A 20,194-nucleotide genomic window follows, 5' to 3' on the forward strand; every position below is an offset into this window, starting at 1 on the left:
AAAACACTGGGCTCTCTCTCAGGCTTTATGACTGCAAAAATCCATTAAAGATGGATTTAAAAACACAACAAGTTTTATAACCTAGCTTTTAGCTTCTATTTGGGTTGCTGTAAGTGTGTTCAAAATTTAAAAAACAGTTTGCTATACCTCTGATGAGGATATGTTTCTTCAAAATGATAGGTAGTCTCCTTCATCACATAAATGTAAAATTTTCATAATTACTACTAAAAGATGAACTAGGACATGTAATAAAGAAGGAACAGATGGGCTTGAAAATAAAGTGTTGCAAAATGCTCATTATGAATGTTAGAAATGCTGTAATAGCTTCTGTTAGTTGGGTAGCCAAAGGAGTTTTAAGGTTAATGAAGAGGCCAAACAGAAGATGATATGTCAAAATGGGACAACAGTTTTGACCTTGGAAAAACCTTTTCATTATGAAAAGAATCCTCAAGTGTTCATTACAAGGTTTTTATTTTCTATTCTCTGGAAGAACAGAAAAATATACTGCTAATTTTTCAAGATTAAGTAAAGCAATTAAAATAAAAAAATCTCTGGATATGTCATACCAAAAAACATAAACAAGACTGACTATATATACTAGTAAAGAATTAAAGTAGGTAGATCATGTAAGCCTTAAACTGAAACAGCAGTCTACACATTTTACTACACTCTGCCTTTAAAAAACATATTCTTCACATTTTCATAGCATTATATTTTTTAAAGTATTTAGCATACAAAATTATGTAGGAAATAGTGCAAGAAAAAGCTGAAAATTTATTGGCATGAGACGTCTATATTTTACTTTATTTATTAATTTCGGAGGAGAGGAAAAACAAAGACTATTCATTAGAAATGTGTCTTACTTGTGCAGTTTGGCAAGGACCCAGACCATGTTCCATTGGCAGTGCATTGTCTTACAGATGATCCAGAAAGTATATATCCTTCCATGCACGAATAAATTACTGAGTTAGAGAATGTTGTTCCATCAATACGAAGTACTTTTCCATTAGCAGTTGTTCCTGGATTACCACACTGCACAGCTATAAAGGAAAATGTGGAATATTTTCAAAACGTAGTACAGATGATTTCTGAAATGGGAAAAATTGGAGCAGGAACAATCCTTCTTCCAGCAGTGTTACTCAGTATAAATCCATTCTGTCGTCCTTAAAAATGTAAGTTTCACCACCTACTGATAAGGCACATTGAACAGTAAAAAACTGTGTGCATGAATTACTATTTTTCCCCCTTTGGTTTGTTGAGAAACAAACCCTACAAATTTAGATTTATAATCTGCATTAGTGAAAGGACAGTTTAGCTGCAAAAAAAACCCCTTCAATTTATAAAAAAAAAAAAATTGATCTACATTTATATTTGTAGATTTAATTTGAATCTTGTGTTTCTAGCATCAACAAAATATTTCTCCTAATTCAAAGCATTGAATGGAGTCAACTTCTCAGTCAGGTGGAATGCTGATGTATCCCAGTTCTTTAATGTTCAACTTGGGAATTGAATGTGTCCTTCTTATGTGATTACATACATATACATCTAATCTAGATGACCTAAACTAGAACAATATACCTATGCATGCACTACCCACACCTATATTGATCTGTGAACTATATTTATCATTATATTTATCATTTAAAAAAAGATATACCATCAAAACTATCTTAAAATATGTAAGAGCTGATTTATTTCTGTAATAGATAAGGTCAAAGGAAAATAGCAGATGGTACAGTTGGGCAAAGCATATCCATTTTGATACCAGCATAAATATATATATGCACACTATATTTTTAATGCAGTGTAAAGTTGACAATCATTCAGCAGAAAGGATATTATGAGACAGGTTTTTAAAATTAAATTACTAGTTCATACAGATAACACAGTCAATAGCGATAAAGTAGAAAATACAGGTCCTCAAATTATTTTCTTCTTTTCAAGACACTTTGTTTTGCAAAAGAATCTCTTGGGAATTATTTCCTGTTCTGAAGCAAGGTAAATGATAGATAAATTAGGCAATAAATGATTCTTTAGAAATGTCCTGTTACAGCTTTCTTTGTCTACCTTGAAATTTCCAGAATTATATTTTACAAATAAACTTGTTTCAACATTTTGTTTTCTATTGAAAAAAAATAATGTCAACAGTATTATTAAATGAAATTTTAAGTCAACCATTTATACATAGATGAATAAATCTAAAGAAATCCTGACACTGACATTTTCTTAAAATTAGGGGTTTTGTTTGAAATTCAGGTGCTATATGGTTGTTACTAAAGGTCAGGTTATGCTGACATTTTTGAGCGAAACAATATTCATAAAAAAATTGAGTTCTAAAGTCTTATCTATTTTTTTCTTGTAAACATACAGTTTCATGGGTGCCAGGAACTGGTTTCAAATTTATCACCTGATGCCAAGCCGCTGCTATAGTGCAAAAATTATTTGAAAAAATTTGTCAGTCCAAAATAACTGCGCCCTGTTCGGAACAGAAAACTGGCAATACAAAATTGGTCTTCTGATCAACAGTATTAATAACACAGTTTAAAAACTGAGTGGATCTTTGACTTACCTTTGCACTCAGGTTGTCTTCCTGTCCAGCTTCCATTTGCCAAACACGTTCTTTCTTCTGAGCCATGCAGGATATATCCAACATCACAGCTAAAATGTATCGTGCTTTTAATTTTAAAATTGTTTTCTTCCCTTGACCCATGGCCTGGGATACCTGGATCACCACAAGAACCAGCTGTATCACCTAGATTTTAGAGTACAAAGATTAGAGTAAGTATGAAATATTATTATGATTCTGCATTTATAAAGCATGTCTCTATATATTTACAAATAAATTTATAAATATATATAATTTTTTTAAATCCCCATATATATCTGTGGGTCCCTATAATTGCAAAATTACTTGATCCTCCACAATTTTTTTTGTACTTATTTAATAGGAATACAGAAAAATAATTATAATTTTCTCAAATTCCCCTAATACCATGCTAAAATTTTGATAATAGAATTATCAAATAAAATAGGGGGGGAAAAGACAAGCACAAAACCTTGGTAATTTTCATTTTAAAATAAGGAATTCTGAGGAAAACCAAGGTCCTGATTGCAAAGACAATTTTCTTGTTTGTGTATAACCCTTGTTCATAAAATATTTCTTAGTTTTATGATATCACCAGAGTTGGAACAGATATGAAGCATTTTCCTGAATTCTAGAAATGTTGAAACATCACTTCAAAACTGCCTGACAGCTAAAATCTCCCTCAGATATAAATGTTTCAGAAAATTCTAAGGTAGAGGATTAATGGTAAATATGTTTGTATTTATATACAAATAAATTAATAATGTTAAATACTATCTGTTGTATATAAATGTTAGAATAATTAACACAGTAATAATGATAACAATAAAAAGTAATAATAATATCTAAGATTATACATCTAAATCTTCCAACTATGGTAAGAACTTTTAGGAAGCTCTAGGTAACACACTATATGAGCAGAAGCTCATTTGTTTGAATCTTTTAATATTTACTTAGGATAATCTACTTTATATTTTTAGAGAACTTTAAGATAGTTTTCTATGTAAAAAGAGATTAAGGTATATTATATTCCTGAGTTTCAGTGCTGAAGAGTTGAATTCTAGAATTCTTGGAGCTCCACTGTTCTGGTTTCTTCCCCATAGCCCATCTGTTTTTCTAACAACTTGCATACAAAATGAATGTCTTCTAGACAAAAAATATGTCAAACATATCAAAAATTTTGAGAGAATATCTGCATTACTTTGTAGCTAGTTACACTATTTGAAATAAAGATGAAATATTTCAAGAATCAGGTAGAAAAAATTAATCGTAATATGTATATAATCTGCAATGCAGGTTTTCTGGCTTAAATAGAAGTAATAAGAACAATTATTACTAAGAAATAGCAAACAGATTTGTAAACTCTAAATATGCAAAAGACCAAAAGTGACAAACTCACTGGAGAGGGGTTCTGTGGGAAGTTAGCACCCTGGAATCTTACATGCAGAGAAAAACAAGTGTTCTGCTGCCTTAGTTGGCACTATGTTTACAAATGCAGTTGGGAATGAAGCGTGTACAGAACTGAATAGTGAAGGCAGAAGAGTAGAACTAGCTTACTTTGCTTTGAAAACTATGGTGCATGAGAAAATACTTGGTTTAGTCCATTATGTTTAAGTGTGTGGTACTATGTATTTAAATTATTTCACAAATAACAAATACACTCATGTAAGTAAAAGGGTTAGCTGTCTGCTTCAAAATCACAGACTGAAAAGTTAGGCTGTTCTGTGTTTACCCATTTCATTATGTGACACAGATCAGTAAAGCAGATTTCCAGTCCTGTTTAAAAAGAAATTGCAAATAGTTCCAAATTATAGCAAAAATCATTGATAAGCTTTCAAAATAATTTATGTCCAAGGTACTTAGGTGACTTAACAACCCTCCAGTTTGAAAAAAGTCTGCTTCATATTTTTGAAATCATTAAAAAAAATTCCTAGATCAAGGGTGTTTTTTGTTGTTTTGGGAATCTCTATCTTACATTTTCTAGTAGAATTTAGTCAGACTATGACAAAATTGGAACAGGGCCTACACATCATTCTACACTTGTAAAGTCTCCACAATAACAGCTCAGTTTTGGCATATTTAACATCATGCCTAAAAGAATTTTAAGATGAGAAAATGAAAATAGGTTATTTGCTACACCAAATAGAAAACACATATTCTTCTTCTAAGCGAAATCATGTGTTCTTTTCTAATGCCTAATTATTACTATGGATTATTAGATTTTTTTTTTGTTTTAGGAAGGTTAACCACCATCTCCTTTGATTGAAGGTTATAGAAATAATTTTTTCTAAATTACTAATCACATCAGGTGTGATGGAATCAAAGAATCACGAAATAAGCTGAGTTGGAAGTGACCCACAAGGATCATTGAGTCCAGCTCCCAGCCCTGCACAGCACTATCCCCAAGTGTCACACCATGTGCCTCAGAGTATTGTCCAAACACTTCCTGAGCTCTGTCAGGCTGGAGCTGTGACCATTTCCCTGGGGAGCCTGTTCCAGCACCCAACCACCCTCTGGGTGAAGAACCGTATTCTAATATCCAACCTAAACCTCCCCTGACACAGCTTCAGGTCATTCCCTTGGATCCTGCCACTGGTCACCACAGAGATCAGTGTTTGCCCCTCGTCTTAATCTCATCAGGAAGTTGTAGACTGTGATGAAGTCGAAGAGAACATATTTTTATTACCTCATGCAGACTCAACTAAATTGTTTTTACAGTTAGTTATGAGCCATCCTTTACTCACATGTGTAACAAATTCTCAGTTGACATTTAATCTTGATGAAATAGAGGATATTAGGACTATTTACAACCCTTGCAACATTTATGAGAAATTTTACATTGCAAAAATATTTCTGACTCCACCTGATGCGCATATGATGATTGAAAATGGTTTCTGAATGCCAGTATATATCAATGGGACATGAAAACTCCTTCTCAATGCTCAATGTCATGTGACAAGAAAGTGTCATAAGGAATTTAGTTACCTTATGTTCACTGATCTAGCGTTTCCTTTTTTAATTCTTTTTTATATACTAAAAGGACAAGTATGCTGTATCTTTTCTCAGTTAAATATTCTATATTATATATTATGAATAATATCAACAATCATGCAAATTTTAATGTTTTAATATGCATTAAAATGAAGAAACCAATTTAAAGGCTAATAATGAAAGCTGATGGTTTAGCATATTTTAGATGCAAAATATAGAAATTCTGTGTCATGAACTGAAAATTATTTCATAATGAGAAAGCATTTCAGATATAAGCTTTGAAAATAAAATCTCAACATTTTACTAAGAATTATAGTTTGGTACAGTACAGTTAAAGAAAATAAGAGTTTTATTCTGTACAATTTTATTCATTATGATTAACATTAAAATGTTCCTATGTCAAATTTTTCTTCTTGTATTAAGAAAAATTAATTAGATCTAATTAGGGTTTCCTATGTGTAGGTAGAAAAACAAGAACTAGAACTACATCCCTCATAATATCCCAACACTTTCATATTTCAACACTTATTTAATTTAATAGGAGAAATACTATAGAATAGTCCTATTTCCAGTAGGTCTGCTTTGATATTTTCATGTGTATTTTTAGGCTGTATTCCTTGATAGTTTTGTCTATTTCTTAAATTATATTTGCAATTCACAATTTAGATTTTTAAATATTTTTTTCTTATTAACACTATGAAAAATTATAATAAGTAGCCTTCGTTTTTATCTAAAGAGGATTTTTCCCCAAAACAAATATGGATTCATGCTAGCTGTAAAATTACTTTTTATTAAAACAGTTCAAATTTCCAAATACATGAATATATCATTATTTATTAAATAAGATTATTTTACATTAAAGTTTGATTTCTAGTGCATACCTTTAAAATTACAGATTATAAGAATTTGATCTTTGCTTCATTGTGGCAAATTTCCTTGTGCTTTATTAATAGAAAGTTTAAGGATTAAATTAGGTGTACATTATTCTAGGTTTTGTCACATTCTAGGTTCTTGACAACTTGCAGGAGAAGGTTCAAATACTGAAAAATTCTTCCAACACTTTAGAATTTAATGTAATATTTTAACCAAGAAGCTCTATTTTAATACTTCATATTAATTTTCAAATATGTCTGTGCCTTGGGCTGTAAAATTTTGCATTCTGAAACTGCAGCTGATAATCAGTTTATAACTGACTACACTAAAGAGATAAGGGCAGGAGAGAAAAAAACCCAAAAATATTTCGAATATGTGAGACCTCTACCTGGACTACTGTATCAATTTCTGAGGTTTCCAATACAACAGAAACAATGACCTGTTAGAGCAGGTCCAGAGGAATTTAATAAATATGATCAGAGGTCTGGGACACCTCTGCTGTGCAACAAGGCTGAGAGAATTTGGGCTCTTCAACCTGAAGAAAGTAAAACTTCCGGAAGATCCCACTGTGGTCTTTCAATACATAAAATATAGAAGAAAGATGTACAGTGGCTTTTTATCAAAGTCTGTAGTGACTGGAGAAAAGGGGACAATTTTAAACTGAAAGAGACTAAATTTAGATTGGGCATAAAATAGATATTTCTTACGATGTGTGCAGTGAGTCACTGGAACAGACTGTCCAGAGAACTTGTGGATGCAACACCCCTGGGAGTGTTCAAGGTCGGGTTGAACGGGACTTTGAGTAACTTGATCTAGTTGAACACATTCCTTCTCATTGCAATGGAGGACTAGATGATCCTTGGAGGTCCCTTCCACCACAAACCATTCTATTATGCTAGTGGAAGATGTCCTTACTTATAACCAGATGTTGGACTAGATGATTTGTAAAGGTCCTTCTCACTTCCACCATTCTATGATGCTATTATTTACTAATACTCTAAAGAACCTTGGATTTTGAATGTGAAACTAGTTGACCATAGTCAGTCTTACACAGCAGTTATTTTCACTTCTAGTTTTGGCATAGATCTAATTTAAGAAAAACATGTCACTTCTTTTCTTATTATTTTCTGTCAATAAACATATCTAAATTATCTGAAATACATTGGTTTAAATAAGATTCAAAACTCCTCTGATTTCTTCAATTAAATTATGAAACATACGCATGAAGAAAGAACTTCCACCAGTATTTACTGAGAATTAAAACTGATAACATGGTTAACCTTCATCACAGTATTTGTTTACAGTCTGCAATAACAAAAGGTATTTAATGAAATCCCAAATTAATGTGTGACTTGGATTTCTGTTTTTCACTTGATCACTCTTCTTAAAGTGAATCAAACTGAAGTTGTGAAATACAATATTCCTAAGCAATAAGTTTTTCACAATACATATATTGACTTCAGTGAGGGCTAAACAATTACAAGGATTAGATGGTGTTCCCTCAAAAACTGAGCACCCTGTCTTGAAATTAAGTGGAGCCTACCTGGCCTTATCATACAGATGGATGTATTACACAGTCAAATTATATTTGAGGTGTCATCAAGCCAGTAGACTTTTTGCAAGTTGAAAGTAAAATATAAGAACATTAACCCATCATCTTGTAGAGACAATGTTGCAAGATTTCACTGTGGAAATGAACACTCTTCCCAGAAATCACATAAAAAATATTTTCAAAGCAAACTGGTTTCATTAACAGTCAACTGAATATGAAATTTCTTGTTCATATTAACTGCCACCAAGAAAGTCTACTTCCAGATTATTTTCCTGGTAATACTTTATGCTTACTTTGGCTTTACTTTTTTTTACTTCTACTGAGATGGTAATTCAGCTTTATACATAATTTTACAGATTTTTAAATGGCCTTCTGAAAAAATAAAAATATATTTAAAACAACTTCAGGATACAGTCATTAATTCACATATATTACCTGAGCAGTGAGGAAGAGATCCACTCCAATGTCCATTTAACTGGCATGTGCGAGATGACTGCCCTAACAGTGATCGTCTCCCTGTGCACGTATAATGAACAGTAGAACCAAAGGTGTATTTATCTCCAGAGAGGACTGCGTTAGGAGGAACTCCAGGATGCCCACAGTCAATCACTACAATGCATAATTATTGGAGATAAAAGAAGGTTATTATCACTGATCAAACAATTTTTAGTTTTTATTTTCATAACTGCACACATAAAATTTGTGAAGGGGTTAACATTTTTAGGGTTTGGGGGAAGGGGGAAGATCATGAGATTAGAATGCAAAATATGCTTCAGACCAAAAGCTGTGAAAGAAATGTTTCAAGGTGTCAAAAAAAGATATTTTAGATACATATATTGATGTTCAAAACCACTCATTCACTAAGTTGATCTTTATGTCATGAACATGTGCACACACCTTGTACTCTTCAGAGAAAAATTACAGGAACACAGTATCTGCCAAAGTCACTTCTCTGGTAGAGAATATACAGAACTTCATCTCTCTTTTAATAATTCAGGACAGGAGTTATTTTAAAAGCAAGCTAAATAAATTAAGTTTGGGAAATGCACAAAAATTCATAAACCAAAATTTCATAAACCAATCCACTATGTACACAAAATTAATCTAGGCCTGATGTTTGATTGCTTTTAATCTTACATCTGTCCATGGCATGTAGATTATCTTTGCCAGAGATATTTGTATTTATGTATCATGTATTATTTAAAAAAGCAGGACCTTTTCTATTAAAGAAAAATCCAGATCAGAAGCCTGATCAGGGTCGAGAATGTGTTCAATTTCATGGCATTTCAGATACATGCAACAGTATCATGATTGTACAATACAGCATGAGACCAAAATCATAGATGGCAATTTTTCTTTCTTAAATTATTATTATGGTCTTAGAGCTTTAATTTATGTATATAATGATTTGCATTTAAGGACATGTTCTCCCAAAGGTCCAGCCTTCACAGTGTAGAACCTTCCTGACAGGATCACAAAGGATTTAGGAATGTGGTAAGCTATTGATCAACTTTGATTCCTGCGTAGTGTTGCTGACCCCTGTGACTGTTCTGATTTGAGGGCTTTGAGTAAAACAGCCAGAATAGTCAACTTTACATAACAAGTACTTGTTGTCAGCGTGTTATTTTTTAAATCAATTGCTTCTAACTAAAATCTACTATCATTTATGGGTGATTACTGAGAATGAAAACATAGAACATTGTCAATAAAAAGGCATGTTGGCCATACAGGCTTCAACAAAATGAGACCTTTATCTTGTGAAGAACATTCACAGTTTTTCAGAATATTTTATCATCTGTAGTATTCTTGATTGATTCTTTTGCCCTATTCAGATGTCATACAGTACACAGTAAATTTCATGCTGGTACCTGACAGTTTCCACCTTTGGGCTTTCTTGTACACACTTTTCTGTTTACATTTATATCTAGAAGTCTTGGATCCCTAATAATTGACTTAAAACAATTATAACACCCTTAATATTACCCTTAATATGATTATGCATTCTACAAAATTTAATTTGATTTTAATGTTTTCAGGCTGGGATTTCACATGAGAAGTTGATTGAATTTTTTTTTTTCCTAATACAAATTTCTTCCTTTCTACTTTACCACCCTCATTAAAAAAAAAAAAAATAAAAATCTCTATATCTAGTCTAAATAAACTCTTTTTAGTTTAAACCATTACTCCTTGTGCTATCAATACATGCCATTGTAAAAAGTCCCATTCCAACAATAATTTGAAAAATATTCCAGAAGCTCTTAAAAAAAGACTCTTAAAAACTTTTGGTAAGCTTACAATTAGAAAATATAATGGATACCACTTAGGTAGAATTCATTGACCCCTCTATAAAAATGACACAAATAAAGCAGAAGATGCCCTTTCAAAAGTATATACATCACTTTTTCTCCCAAAGCTCTTTTAAAAGAAGAATAAAGGCTGTATTATTAAATTACTTGTGACAATTCAGATAAAAATGACTAAGAGATTAAAATACAAATGTAGAAAAAAGAAATCTTTGCAACTTTACCTTTAAATTAATTTCTCTTTGGAGATACTTTACTATTAAGGAATATTTCTCTTTTTCAAATTGTAATGTTGCCTTTAAATTTAACTTGCAACTAACAGACACTTTGTTTTAAATTTAACTGTGATTTCCAGTCAAGCTACTTATCCCATCAAAGAAAGGGACAAATTCCATAACTGAAATTTTTATCACTAATAGGAAAAAAAGGTTATTTTTTTCTTTTTTTTTTGAGAGGTAATAGTAGAACTAATGAAGCCTCCTGAGAACAAATAGCCACAGTATTGCAAATATAAATCCATGATTCCTGAATAAGTAACCTTTAGACTGTTTTCCCTTTAATCTCTAGAAAAGAAGCCTTTCTCATTGAAAAATGTTGATCCTAAACAAAACCCTTTTCACAGACTAATAGAGAACGAGGTAAATCAACTGTTCCAACCAATTAAAAGTCTAAGAAACACCTCTGGCTATATCTGCATCACAGTTAGAAAATTGTTCATGACAAACCAGAATAAAAATAACCTGCTTGTGTTGATCCGTTTGCCTTGGTGAATAGGTTGTGTATGAGTATGGTGTTCAGGTACATCTATTAGTGTGGTAAACTGAGGACACTGTCCAGAGGACATCTTAGGTGTTCTACAGTGCTGCTATTGGTGAAGTCAACAGAGAGGTTTTGACCTTGCATCTCTGCTATCAGGGATTATTATGCTGGAGCATTCAGAAATTTTTTTTGGCTATTGCATTTCATAAGTATTCTATTTTATTTGCTACATACAAGAACAATATAACTGCTACTTCAGCAGCTACTGAGACCCTCCATCAGTACTTCACACAAACAAATGTATATAAATATGATTATTGTAATTGCTGTCATGAGACATGGAAATGTTGTGTAAAATAATACTTATCTAGTCGTCCACATTCTTTGTAGAAGCAAACTCATTATCTACTTACTAATGCATTCAGGTAGAGGTTTGTCCCAGTGGCCATTTGGCTGACAAATTAAAACTGAGGAGCCAAACAAAAAATATCCAGGATTGCAGTCATAAAATACCACTGTGCCATATGTGAAATTGCCATGTTCGATTTTACTTTCTCTTATAGAATTTGCAGGAATTCCAGGATCAGAACAATTGACCACTAAAAAGAAAAAGAGCACAGACTTGAGAGCCATATTAATACATTCTCCTAAAATGGTCTGCTATTCTCCTTGTATAAGAAATATCCAATGTTGCTGGTTTTATATAACCTTACATTTTTATATAATAGTAGTGAATTAGGAAGAAGAACTAAAATGACAAGACACTAAAGCCAGAAGATGTTAAACCTAAAGCAAATAAAAGGAAATGTTTCTTTTCAGTGTGATGATACCGTAAAATTATTGGTGACTAAAAGTTACTGAACATACCAATAGAATTAATTTATATTCCTGTCTTGACACACAGTATAGTCCACAAATAGAAACATATTTTGGGGCTAGATGTGATTTTGGTCTAACACACACAGAAATACAAACATACTTATGTTCCTATACCAAAATTTTGATAATGGATCACCTTTAAGACAGATGTTTTGAGTTAAAGGGCACAAGGTCAGTTAGGTAAGACTGTGGTGAATCTGACAGAATAAGAACATATCCCAACAAGTGCATAGGAGCTTTTAAAAAAAGAGGTTAACTTTAATGGTTAAGAATAGTGATGAATTTTTTGAGTCCTTAGCGCTTTAAAAGTTATATTTTTGAAAGTTTCTGAATATGGATTTTTTCCCCCTTTGTGTCTTACAGGTACCTGTGAGTTCAGTATAACACTTATTTTGGGGGTCATGAAGATTATTTTTACAGTTTTCATATGATTTCCTCTGGTCAAGGAAACTCATCATCACTTATTCAAAGTGAATAATTTTTTTTTTTTCTAGAAAACCAAAATTCCCATAAAAATTACTATCCCTATATCATTATAATCAATTGCATGTTTATATGCATACACTTGCACACATCTGTGTGCAAATCCATATATCTGCATGTGTATTCAGGTGGAATTTCCTGTGCATCATTTCCTACCCCATTGCCTCTCATCCTTTTACTTGGCATCACCATGAAGAGCCTGGCTCCTTCCTCTTGACACCCTCCCTTCAGTTACTGACAGTGATGAAATCCCCTCTCAGTCACCTCTTCTCAAGACTAAACAGGCCCAGCTCCCTCAGCCTGTCCTTGTAAGAGAGATGCTTCAGTCTCTAATAATCTTTGTAGCACTCTGCTGGACACATTCCAGGTTCTCCAGATGTTCCTCACTATAGCTGAGTAGAGGGCTGGGATCACCTCCCTCAGCCTGCTGGCAATGCTCTTCCTAATGCACCCCAGGACAACACTGGCCTTCACGGCCACAAAAGCACTGCTAGGCTTGTGGACAGTTTGTTGTCCACCAGGACCCCCAAGTCCTTCTCTGCAGAGCTGCTTTCCACCCCCAGCCTGTATTGGTGCATGGGGTTACTGGGGTTACTCTTCCTTCCCCAGGTGCAGGACCCTGCATTCACATTTCTTGAATTTCAGAAACAAATGTGCATGGATGTCTGTATATGAAACTACTAAAATATGCTGAAAAGCTCTGTAATCGTCAAAGGAAAAATGGTATTGCCAGATGCAATTCATGATCATTTTTCCTACCTAAATCACTTAATGTATTCATTTTATGGCTCATGTCCTCTCTAGCCGCTATTCTAAATGTTGTAGTCTGCTTGTGTGCTTTTCTAGCAGGTCTCAAATATTGATACTAAAAGCCTAGGAAACATACCTTTTCCAAGGACAGAAATAGCTTTCTGCTTGTATTTGACTTTAACAGTAAAGGACAGGACGATTTGTTAGCTACATTGATGGTCAATATTGAAGTTTTTTCTTTCCCTAGAGGAAAGCCTGAGCTACATTTCTGTCTTTTTTTTCTGGTTTTCCCCCTCAAGGATCATTGAAGTCCAGCTCCTGACCTTGCACAGGACAGCCCTAAGAATCACACCATGTGCCCAAGAATGTTGTCCATGTTCATGTTACTAAGCATATATTTAAAGTAATGAAAAGAATTTATTCATTACTCAGGAATAGTGAGCTCTTGAAACAAAATACAAGGAACTTTGACCATTTCAACAGTTTTCCACAATTATTATGGTTGGCTAAGAAGCTAGGCATTTAACAAAGTTGTAAATAGTATAACAGCAAGTGCACCGAATTTATATGAAAAATTTATAGGACAAAAGCAAAGTCTTCACAACAGTGTGCAGGCTTTTCTATAATATTACACTTTTGGTAGTTTACAAATATGCAAGGTAACAGTTTATTATTATTTAACTTCAAAGCAAATGAAACAAAATCATATTAGAATGGATTTCATTGTACATTGCTGACATGATTAATGATGCCCAAAACAGGATTAGTACTTATTGTTTTTAAACTCTCTCCTAAAACCAATATACAATTTCAGGACTGTATAAAGTTTCAAAGAGTAATCTGATCAATTTATTTACCAATCCCTACATGCCAATAAGTCGTCAGCACTTTGGCGCATTACTCTGCAATACGAGAATACCAAGGTGACTGATAGCAACCAGATTGAAAATAAGATTAAGTAGGTACCCTAAACACACTAAACATACTAAACACACTAAACATACTAAACAGTACGTGTTTAGTATTGTAAATTTAGAAAGCAATGTCTTCTCATCAACAGAGTCCTTGGAAATTTAAGTTCTGCAAACTATTTGGCAGAATCTCTTAGGGGAAAGTGATCAAATGAAAGTGGAGAAAACCTATAGAAAAGAAAATACAGTCAATAAAACTTCAATAAAAACACATTATTTAGTTTATGCACAGATAAAAATCCATAGAAGCTGCAGAGAAGATGCTGAAAAACAGTCATTAGAATTTCTGCATATGTACATGCAGGTTACAGCAAAAAGTACATTTTTCTAAATAAAACTAAATATTTAAAAAGCACGTAAGAGATTTTAAAAAGACAGGGGTGACAAAACCTTCATAAAACTGTTTATGAAAACTCAAATAGGACTAATTTCATGCTATTATTTTTCTAAGTGAAAGGATTTTATATATAATATCTAGAAGCTTTGAGAACCAACACAAATGGACAATGTTCATAAATTAGAATAAAAATTTTCAAAGTCATGATGCTCAGTGGAGCACCAATGGAAACATAAAAGGAAGAAAAGCAGCTTTTCTTATGTGTCTGCTAGAACTATATTGGCTAAAAATGCAGAGAAAATTATTTCAGCCTTTAAGCTCTTAATTATCTCTCCATAATTTTGCTTCTGTAACTTGCAGAAACAGTTTTTATAAAAGCAATACAATCTACAGACAAATAAGAAAGTTTCTCTGCAACTGTTATCCTGGCAACCTGACTGTAAAAAATCATAGCATGACAAAACATCTTTAATAATATTATTATGTTAGTTAATCAGTCTCTCTGTTGGTGAGAAAGAAATCATTTTGTCTTGTGTTCCTTTACCTTCGGATTATTTTTCAGCCTTAATTTTACAACATTTAGTTAGAAACTAGTAAATGCTGCATTCTTACCTTTGCATATTGGAGGTGAGTGGCTCCACTGCCTATTAGCTTGGCACTGAGCTTTGGTTGGTCCTTGCATAACATACCCAGTATTACATGAAAATGTCACAACATCATTGAAGTTGAAACCATTTCCACTTGTTCTTCCATAAATAGGACTACCAGGGTGACCACAGCTGACAGCTAGCATAGCATCAGTCAAAAACAAAAACAAAAACAAAAACAAAAACAAAAAACAAAAAACAAAAACAAAAACAAAAACAAAAACAAAACCAGAACATGTTATCACTTTTCTTTAGTTATTATACAATAGACAATAATTATGTAATAGTATTTTCAAGCTTTGATATTATAAGATACTGCATATTTTCCATGATGTATTCATGTTCAAGAACTTACTTAAATTTTTAAATAAACTGAATAGAATTTGACATGCAGTAATGAAAGCAAATGAAGAAAAGTTTTCTGAAGAAGCAGGAGAAAAGCAAGCACTAGATTTTCATTATGTATAGTCTGAAATCAAAAGGAAATATTTCACTTCCTTAATTCCTCAGGTATTATTTCTTACAAATTTGTCTTATTATCAACTCAGTATTTTATCTTTGTGGCCTAAATACTTAGTGAAGTTATAAATTTATGACTGTTTTTTGAAAAAAAAAAACCAAAAAAAACCCCAAACTATTGTCACAGTGAAATTTTTGTAATGTTTATAAAACACCTTTCTAAAGAGGGTAAAGTTTATTTTCTGTGCCCACAAAAACCAGATGAAATAAAAGTAAGGAAAATTGGAGACAAATTAATATTCACAAAATGATCCAAAAACACTTAGCAAACATTTTCTTCTATTTTTTAACAAACTGTTGGTTAAAAAAAAAAAAAAGAAAAAGGCTAATCAGAATTAAAAATAAATATTAAAACAGAATAAATGAATTAACATTGTGTGTTATGACTTGGCATTAAGAAAATTTCTGCCACAAAGACAGAGTTATTGAAGAATATCCTATCCTATCCTATCCTATCCTATCCTATCCTATCCTATCCTATCCTATCCCATAAAGATAGGATATTTGGAGACAGATTAATACAGTTTCAATACACTAATATTACTGAACCTGTAAAATAGCAGTAATTTACTTTAAAGTGCTTAGAGAAATATGAAATTTTCCTAAATTAAATGCATCATTTTATGGTATTACTTAAAGGTCTTTCATGTGATGGTTTGACACACTTATGCAAAAGAAACCTCATTAACAAAGCACAATATTCACTCAAAATAACCCCAAAACCACAAATCAAAGTAACAGCATCTCTGTGAGGAAGAAGAAGAAGAAAAAAAATTGGTAAAGAAAACATTTTAACCTGCATTGTTGACAGTTTACTTCAACAGCATTTACTTATCTAACTGAAACAGTGAAAGTAAATATACATTAAATATTTCCAAAAGCCACTACAGGTCATAAAGCCATTTTCAAATTTGAGTAGTGGCATTCATAAGTCCTATCACTTTCTGAAGAATTTTCATATCCAAAACAGCCAAAAGATGAAGTGGAAATTTTAGATGACAACACTTCACCTGATAGGTGAATCACAGATTTTATGTGGCTCCATACTTTTGAGGACTATTCAATCCTCATCTTGTTTGACACAGATATTCCTGTAACATAAATCAGTATGTGTTGCCATGCTTACTTACGCACACAGGATGGAAGCTGGCCAGACCAGTTGTGATCCTGTTGACATATTCTTACAGAAGAGCCAATCAACCGAAAACCAGGACTGCACTGGTAAACAACTGTGTCTCTATATCCATAATTTTCTCCTATTACTTGTCCATTGACTATAAGATCTGGGATACCACAGTGACCAGCTAGATTTATTTATAGTAAAGAAAAAAAAAAGAAAAAAAATCAGTAAATATGCCATAGAAATTTTAAATAAACCTCCTTAACTAAAACAAAGAAATGCTGAATATCTTTCAAGGTTTTTTATTGACCTAATTCAAAGCTTTATTTTTACTAGCTTGGTGAAAACTGCAATCATGCATATGTATAGGTATAACTATACACATATAAAACTTACAAAAAGATGATGTAGCAAAGAGATTAAATGTCATATATATAATCAAATTCCCTTTAAAACTATGAGTAATTACTTTTTATCGTAACATGTAAAAATATCTATTATTTACCTTAGTTTTATTTTGGTTATGATTAAATGAATAAGGCAACATTAAATCATCATACATTTAACTAAATAGAAAAAAATCCACATAAATAAAAATAATACAAATATTATAGATATCAATCCATGTGGACATTATAAATATAGCCTTCAAACATTATAAAAAAAATTAACTTGAACAATTTATTGCTGGAATTTGACTCTGTGATGTTTTTCCCAGTGGAATCCCAAAGAGATTAACATCCTTTGTTTGAATGCAGTTAGCAAAACAGCCTCCAAATCTTTCAGCAACCAAGTGGCAACCAAAAATCTGTCTACGCCTAGGCCTAGTCTTTTACTCTGTATTCTCAAAATATGAGAAATATTGTACTTGCACTATGAAAGTCATAAAGAGACATTTAGTCTACAGAGAGGCTGGGAAAAAAATCAAACTGTGTAGTTGCTATTTTTGTAATGAATTCTGGAAAATGGGCACTGATTCAGCAAAAAATGTGGTAATGGGAAAGTCTTCTAAGAATGGTTGACTTCATGAAGACTGTGATATCTGGTAGAGAATTCACTGCCAAAAGAACAGTAAGACAGGCAAAAAAAAAAAAAAAAAAAAAAAAAAAAAAGAAAAAAAAAAAAGAGCAGTGTTTCAGCTAGTACTTTTAAAAAAAATACAGCCAAACTCCTCTGCTCTCCTTTTGTCTTCTAATTTTCCTCAAATAGCCCCCACAAACAAATCTACAAAGCATGGGATTCCTAGGAAGAAAAGTAAGAAAAGACATGGTTTGTACATATGGTTTGGACTGTTTTTTCCTTTAAAATTTTAAATGCTTCTAATACCCTGATGTATTTTTCTGCATTTTGCCTCATTCATTTGAGGTTAGAAATTTCCAAAAAAAAAAGGAAAATCTTATATTTTCTTACAACCTGAGTTTTGTATTGTATTTCATTGTACAAATCATGATAGAACAATCAGAATTTACCAATTCACCGATTCACAATTAGTAGTATATGAACTGCCACATATATTAGATTGATGACTGTAATTTGACTTCCGTGTAGTTAGCAGGAGTCCAAATATGGTACTGTTCAAGGCTATATTATCCCTTCTTTGTTCCCTCCCTCTTTCCCTCAGTCTTATGTAAAAAAAAAAAGGCATACATGAAATTTATGTTTTCTAGGATAAGATGGCATGACATGTTTAAAAAATTTCTGTCAGAGTATTTCTTGATTTTCCAAGAAATTCATAATCCATTTAGCATGTAGTAGACTTTTTTGAACATGATCCAAAGGAACTAATTTCCCTATCCTATCATATTTCTGACTATAAACAGGACTAACCAGATGAGGAATAAAAACTGAGCTGTAAAAGATTAGTTTCTATCAAAAGTGCAATCACACAGTCTGCAGTGATTCAGATCATGCTCAAGGAAATATTTTTCTAGTTTCATTTAATTAAAATATATGGTTTGGTTCTTAATTAAGAATTTAGTGTTGCTTTATGGCAGAGTGGAAGCAGAATACTTCACCAGAAAGGTCAATCTCTGTTTTCCTGTGCAGAGAGAGTAAAACTGAAGCAATTCAACATGTGAGGTAAATGAGATTACAGTGCAGTTTCAACACCTGTGCATGGACTTTACAAAACCCATATAATTTTAACAGGTGAAAATTTATTACAAATCATCTGTATGTCTTGCAGCAATGTCCCAGTCTTGCTCCAGAAAATTTAGTCATTTAAAAATCCCATCCTCTTACCCTACTTCCTTTCATTGTCATAAACCTCTCAAACTTCTAAAACCTAGTTTTCACTTCTTTTGACTTTTGAGATTCTTTGTTTCTTTATTTTCTTATTTTCTTTTGCCTTTCTTCAACACCTACTATATACAAGGAGAGGGGTAGTGGATGTTGTTTACCTGAAATTCAGCAAAGTATTCAACGCCATTTCCCACAGCCTTTTCCTGCACAAAAGGGCAAGATACAGATTGGATGGGTGGTCTTCCAGGTGGGTAGGGAATGGGTTATCATGCTTCACTAAAAGGGTGGTGATCAATGGTTTGCAATCAGGCTGGAAATCTATCACAACAGCGTTCCCTAATGATCAGTAATGGGCCTGATGACATTGAATATCTTCATAAATTATCTGGATGATGGGATTGAAAGCAGCCTCACCAAGTTTGCTGATGACACCAGACTGGTGGTGAGGCAGACATGTGAGAGAGACCTGGGAGGCTGGAGGAGCAAGCAAGAAAGAACTGTTTGAGGTTAACAAAAACACCTGCAAGATTCTGCTCCTGGGATGACAGAACCAAAGAGCCCAGAACAGGCCACGATCTGTGTGGCTGGGGAGCAGTGTCACTGAAAGGCACCTGAGGGTCTTGGTGGACAAGAAGCTGACTGTGAGTCAGCAGGGTGTGGCTGCAACAGTGAAAGCAAAATGGATCCTGGGCTTTATCTGCAGAAACATTATTAGCAGTGGTAGAGATGTGATCATCCCACTCTACTCAATGCTTGCCAGGCTGCACATGAAAGATACAGAAAGATTCAGACATACTGCTAAGGCAGGCCATGAAAATAATCAAAGGCTGGAAAATCTCTCCTATGAGGAAAGGCTGAAGGCATTAGTTCCTGAAGAAAAGAAGGTTCAAGCAGAGGGGGGCTCATCACAGCATTCCAGTACTTAGAGAGTGGCTACGAAAATAACGGAGGCTCTCTCTTCATATGCAGTCACGTGGAGAGGATGAAGAGCAGTGGGTGCAAGCTGCACTGGGAAAGGCTTCATTGTGACATAAGAAAGAATTCTTTTGACAGTAAAAACAAGCATTCCCTGGAACAATCTATTCAGAGATGTGATATGAGTCTACATCACTGGATGTTTTCAAAATGAGACTAAACATGTTGCTAGGTAATCCCATCTCAGCTCCCTTTGCCATGAAATGCTGG

At 33.0% G+C, this 20,194-nt stretch overlaps 1 protein-coding gene across 3 annotated transcripts in view; it reads right to left on the reverse strand.

The window, feature by feature from the left end:
* Positions 1-20,194, reverse strand: part of CSMD3 (CUB and Sushi multiple domains 3) — a 585,002-nt gene that overhangs the window by 39,395 nt on the left and 525,413 nt on the right. For all 3 annotated transcript variants that reach the window (XM_053983153.1, XM_053983147.1, XM_053983136.1), the window contains 6 exons: positions 16,779-16,952; positions 15,095-15,268; positions 11,476-11,661; positions 8,436-8,609; positions 2,570-2,752; positions 864-1,040 (listed from right to left, as the gene is read on the reverse strand). In XM_053983153.1, the coding sequence (XP_053839128.1) occupies positions 864-1,040; positions 2,570-2,752; positions 8,436-8,609; positions 11,476-11,661; positions 15,095-15,268; positions 16,779-16,952 (1,068 nt within the window). The remainder of the gene's footprint in view (positions 1-863; positions 1,041-2,569; positions 2,753-8,435; positions 8,610-11,475; positions 11,662-15,094; positions 15,269-16,778; positions 16,953-20,194) is intronic.

This window comes from Vidua macroura, chromosome 1 (genome assembly GCF_024509145.1).
Source record: "Vidua macroura isolate BioBank_ID:100142 chromosome 1, ASM2450914v1, whole genome shotgun sequence".
Classification (NCBI taxonomy): domain Eukaryota; kingdom Metazoa; phylum Chordata; class Aves; order Passeriformes; family Viduidae; genus Vidua; species Vidua macroura.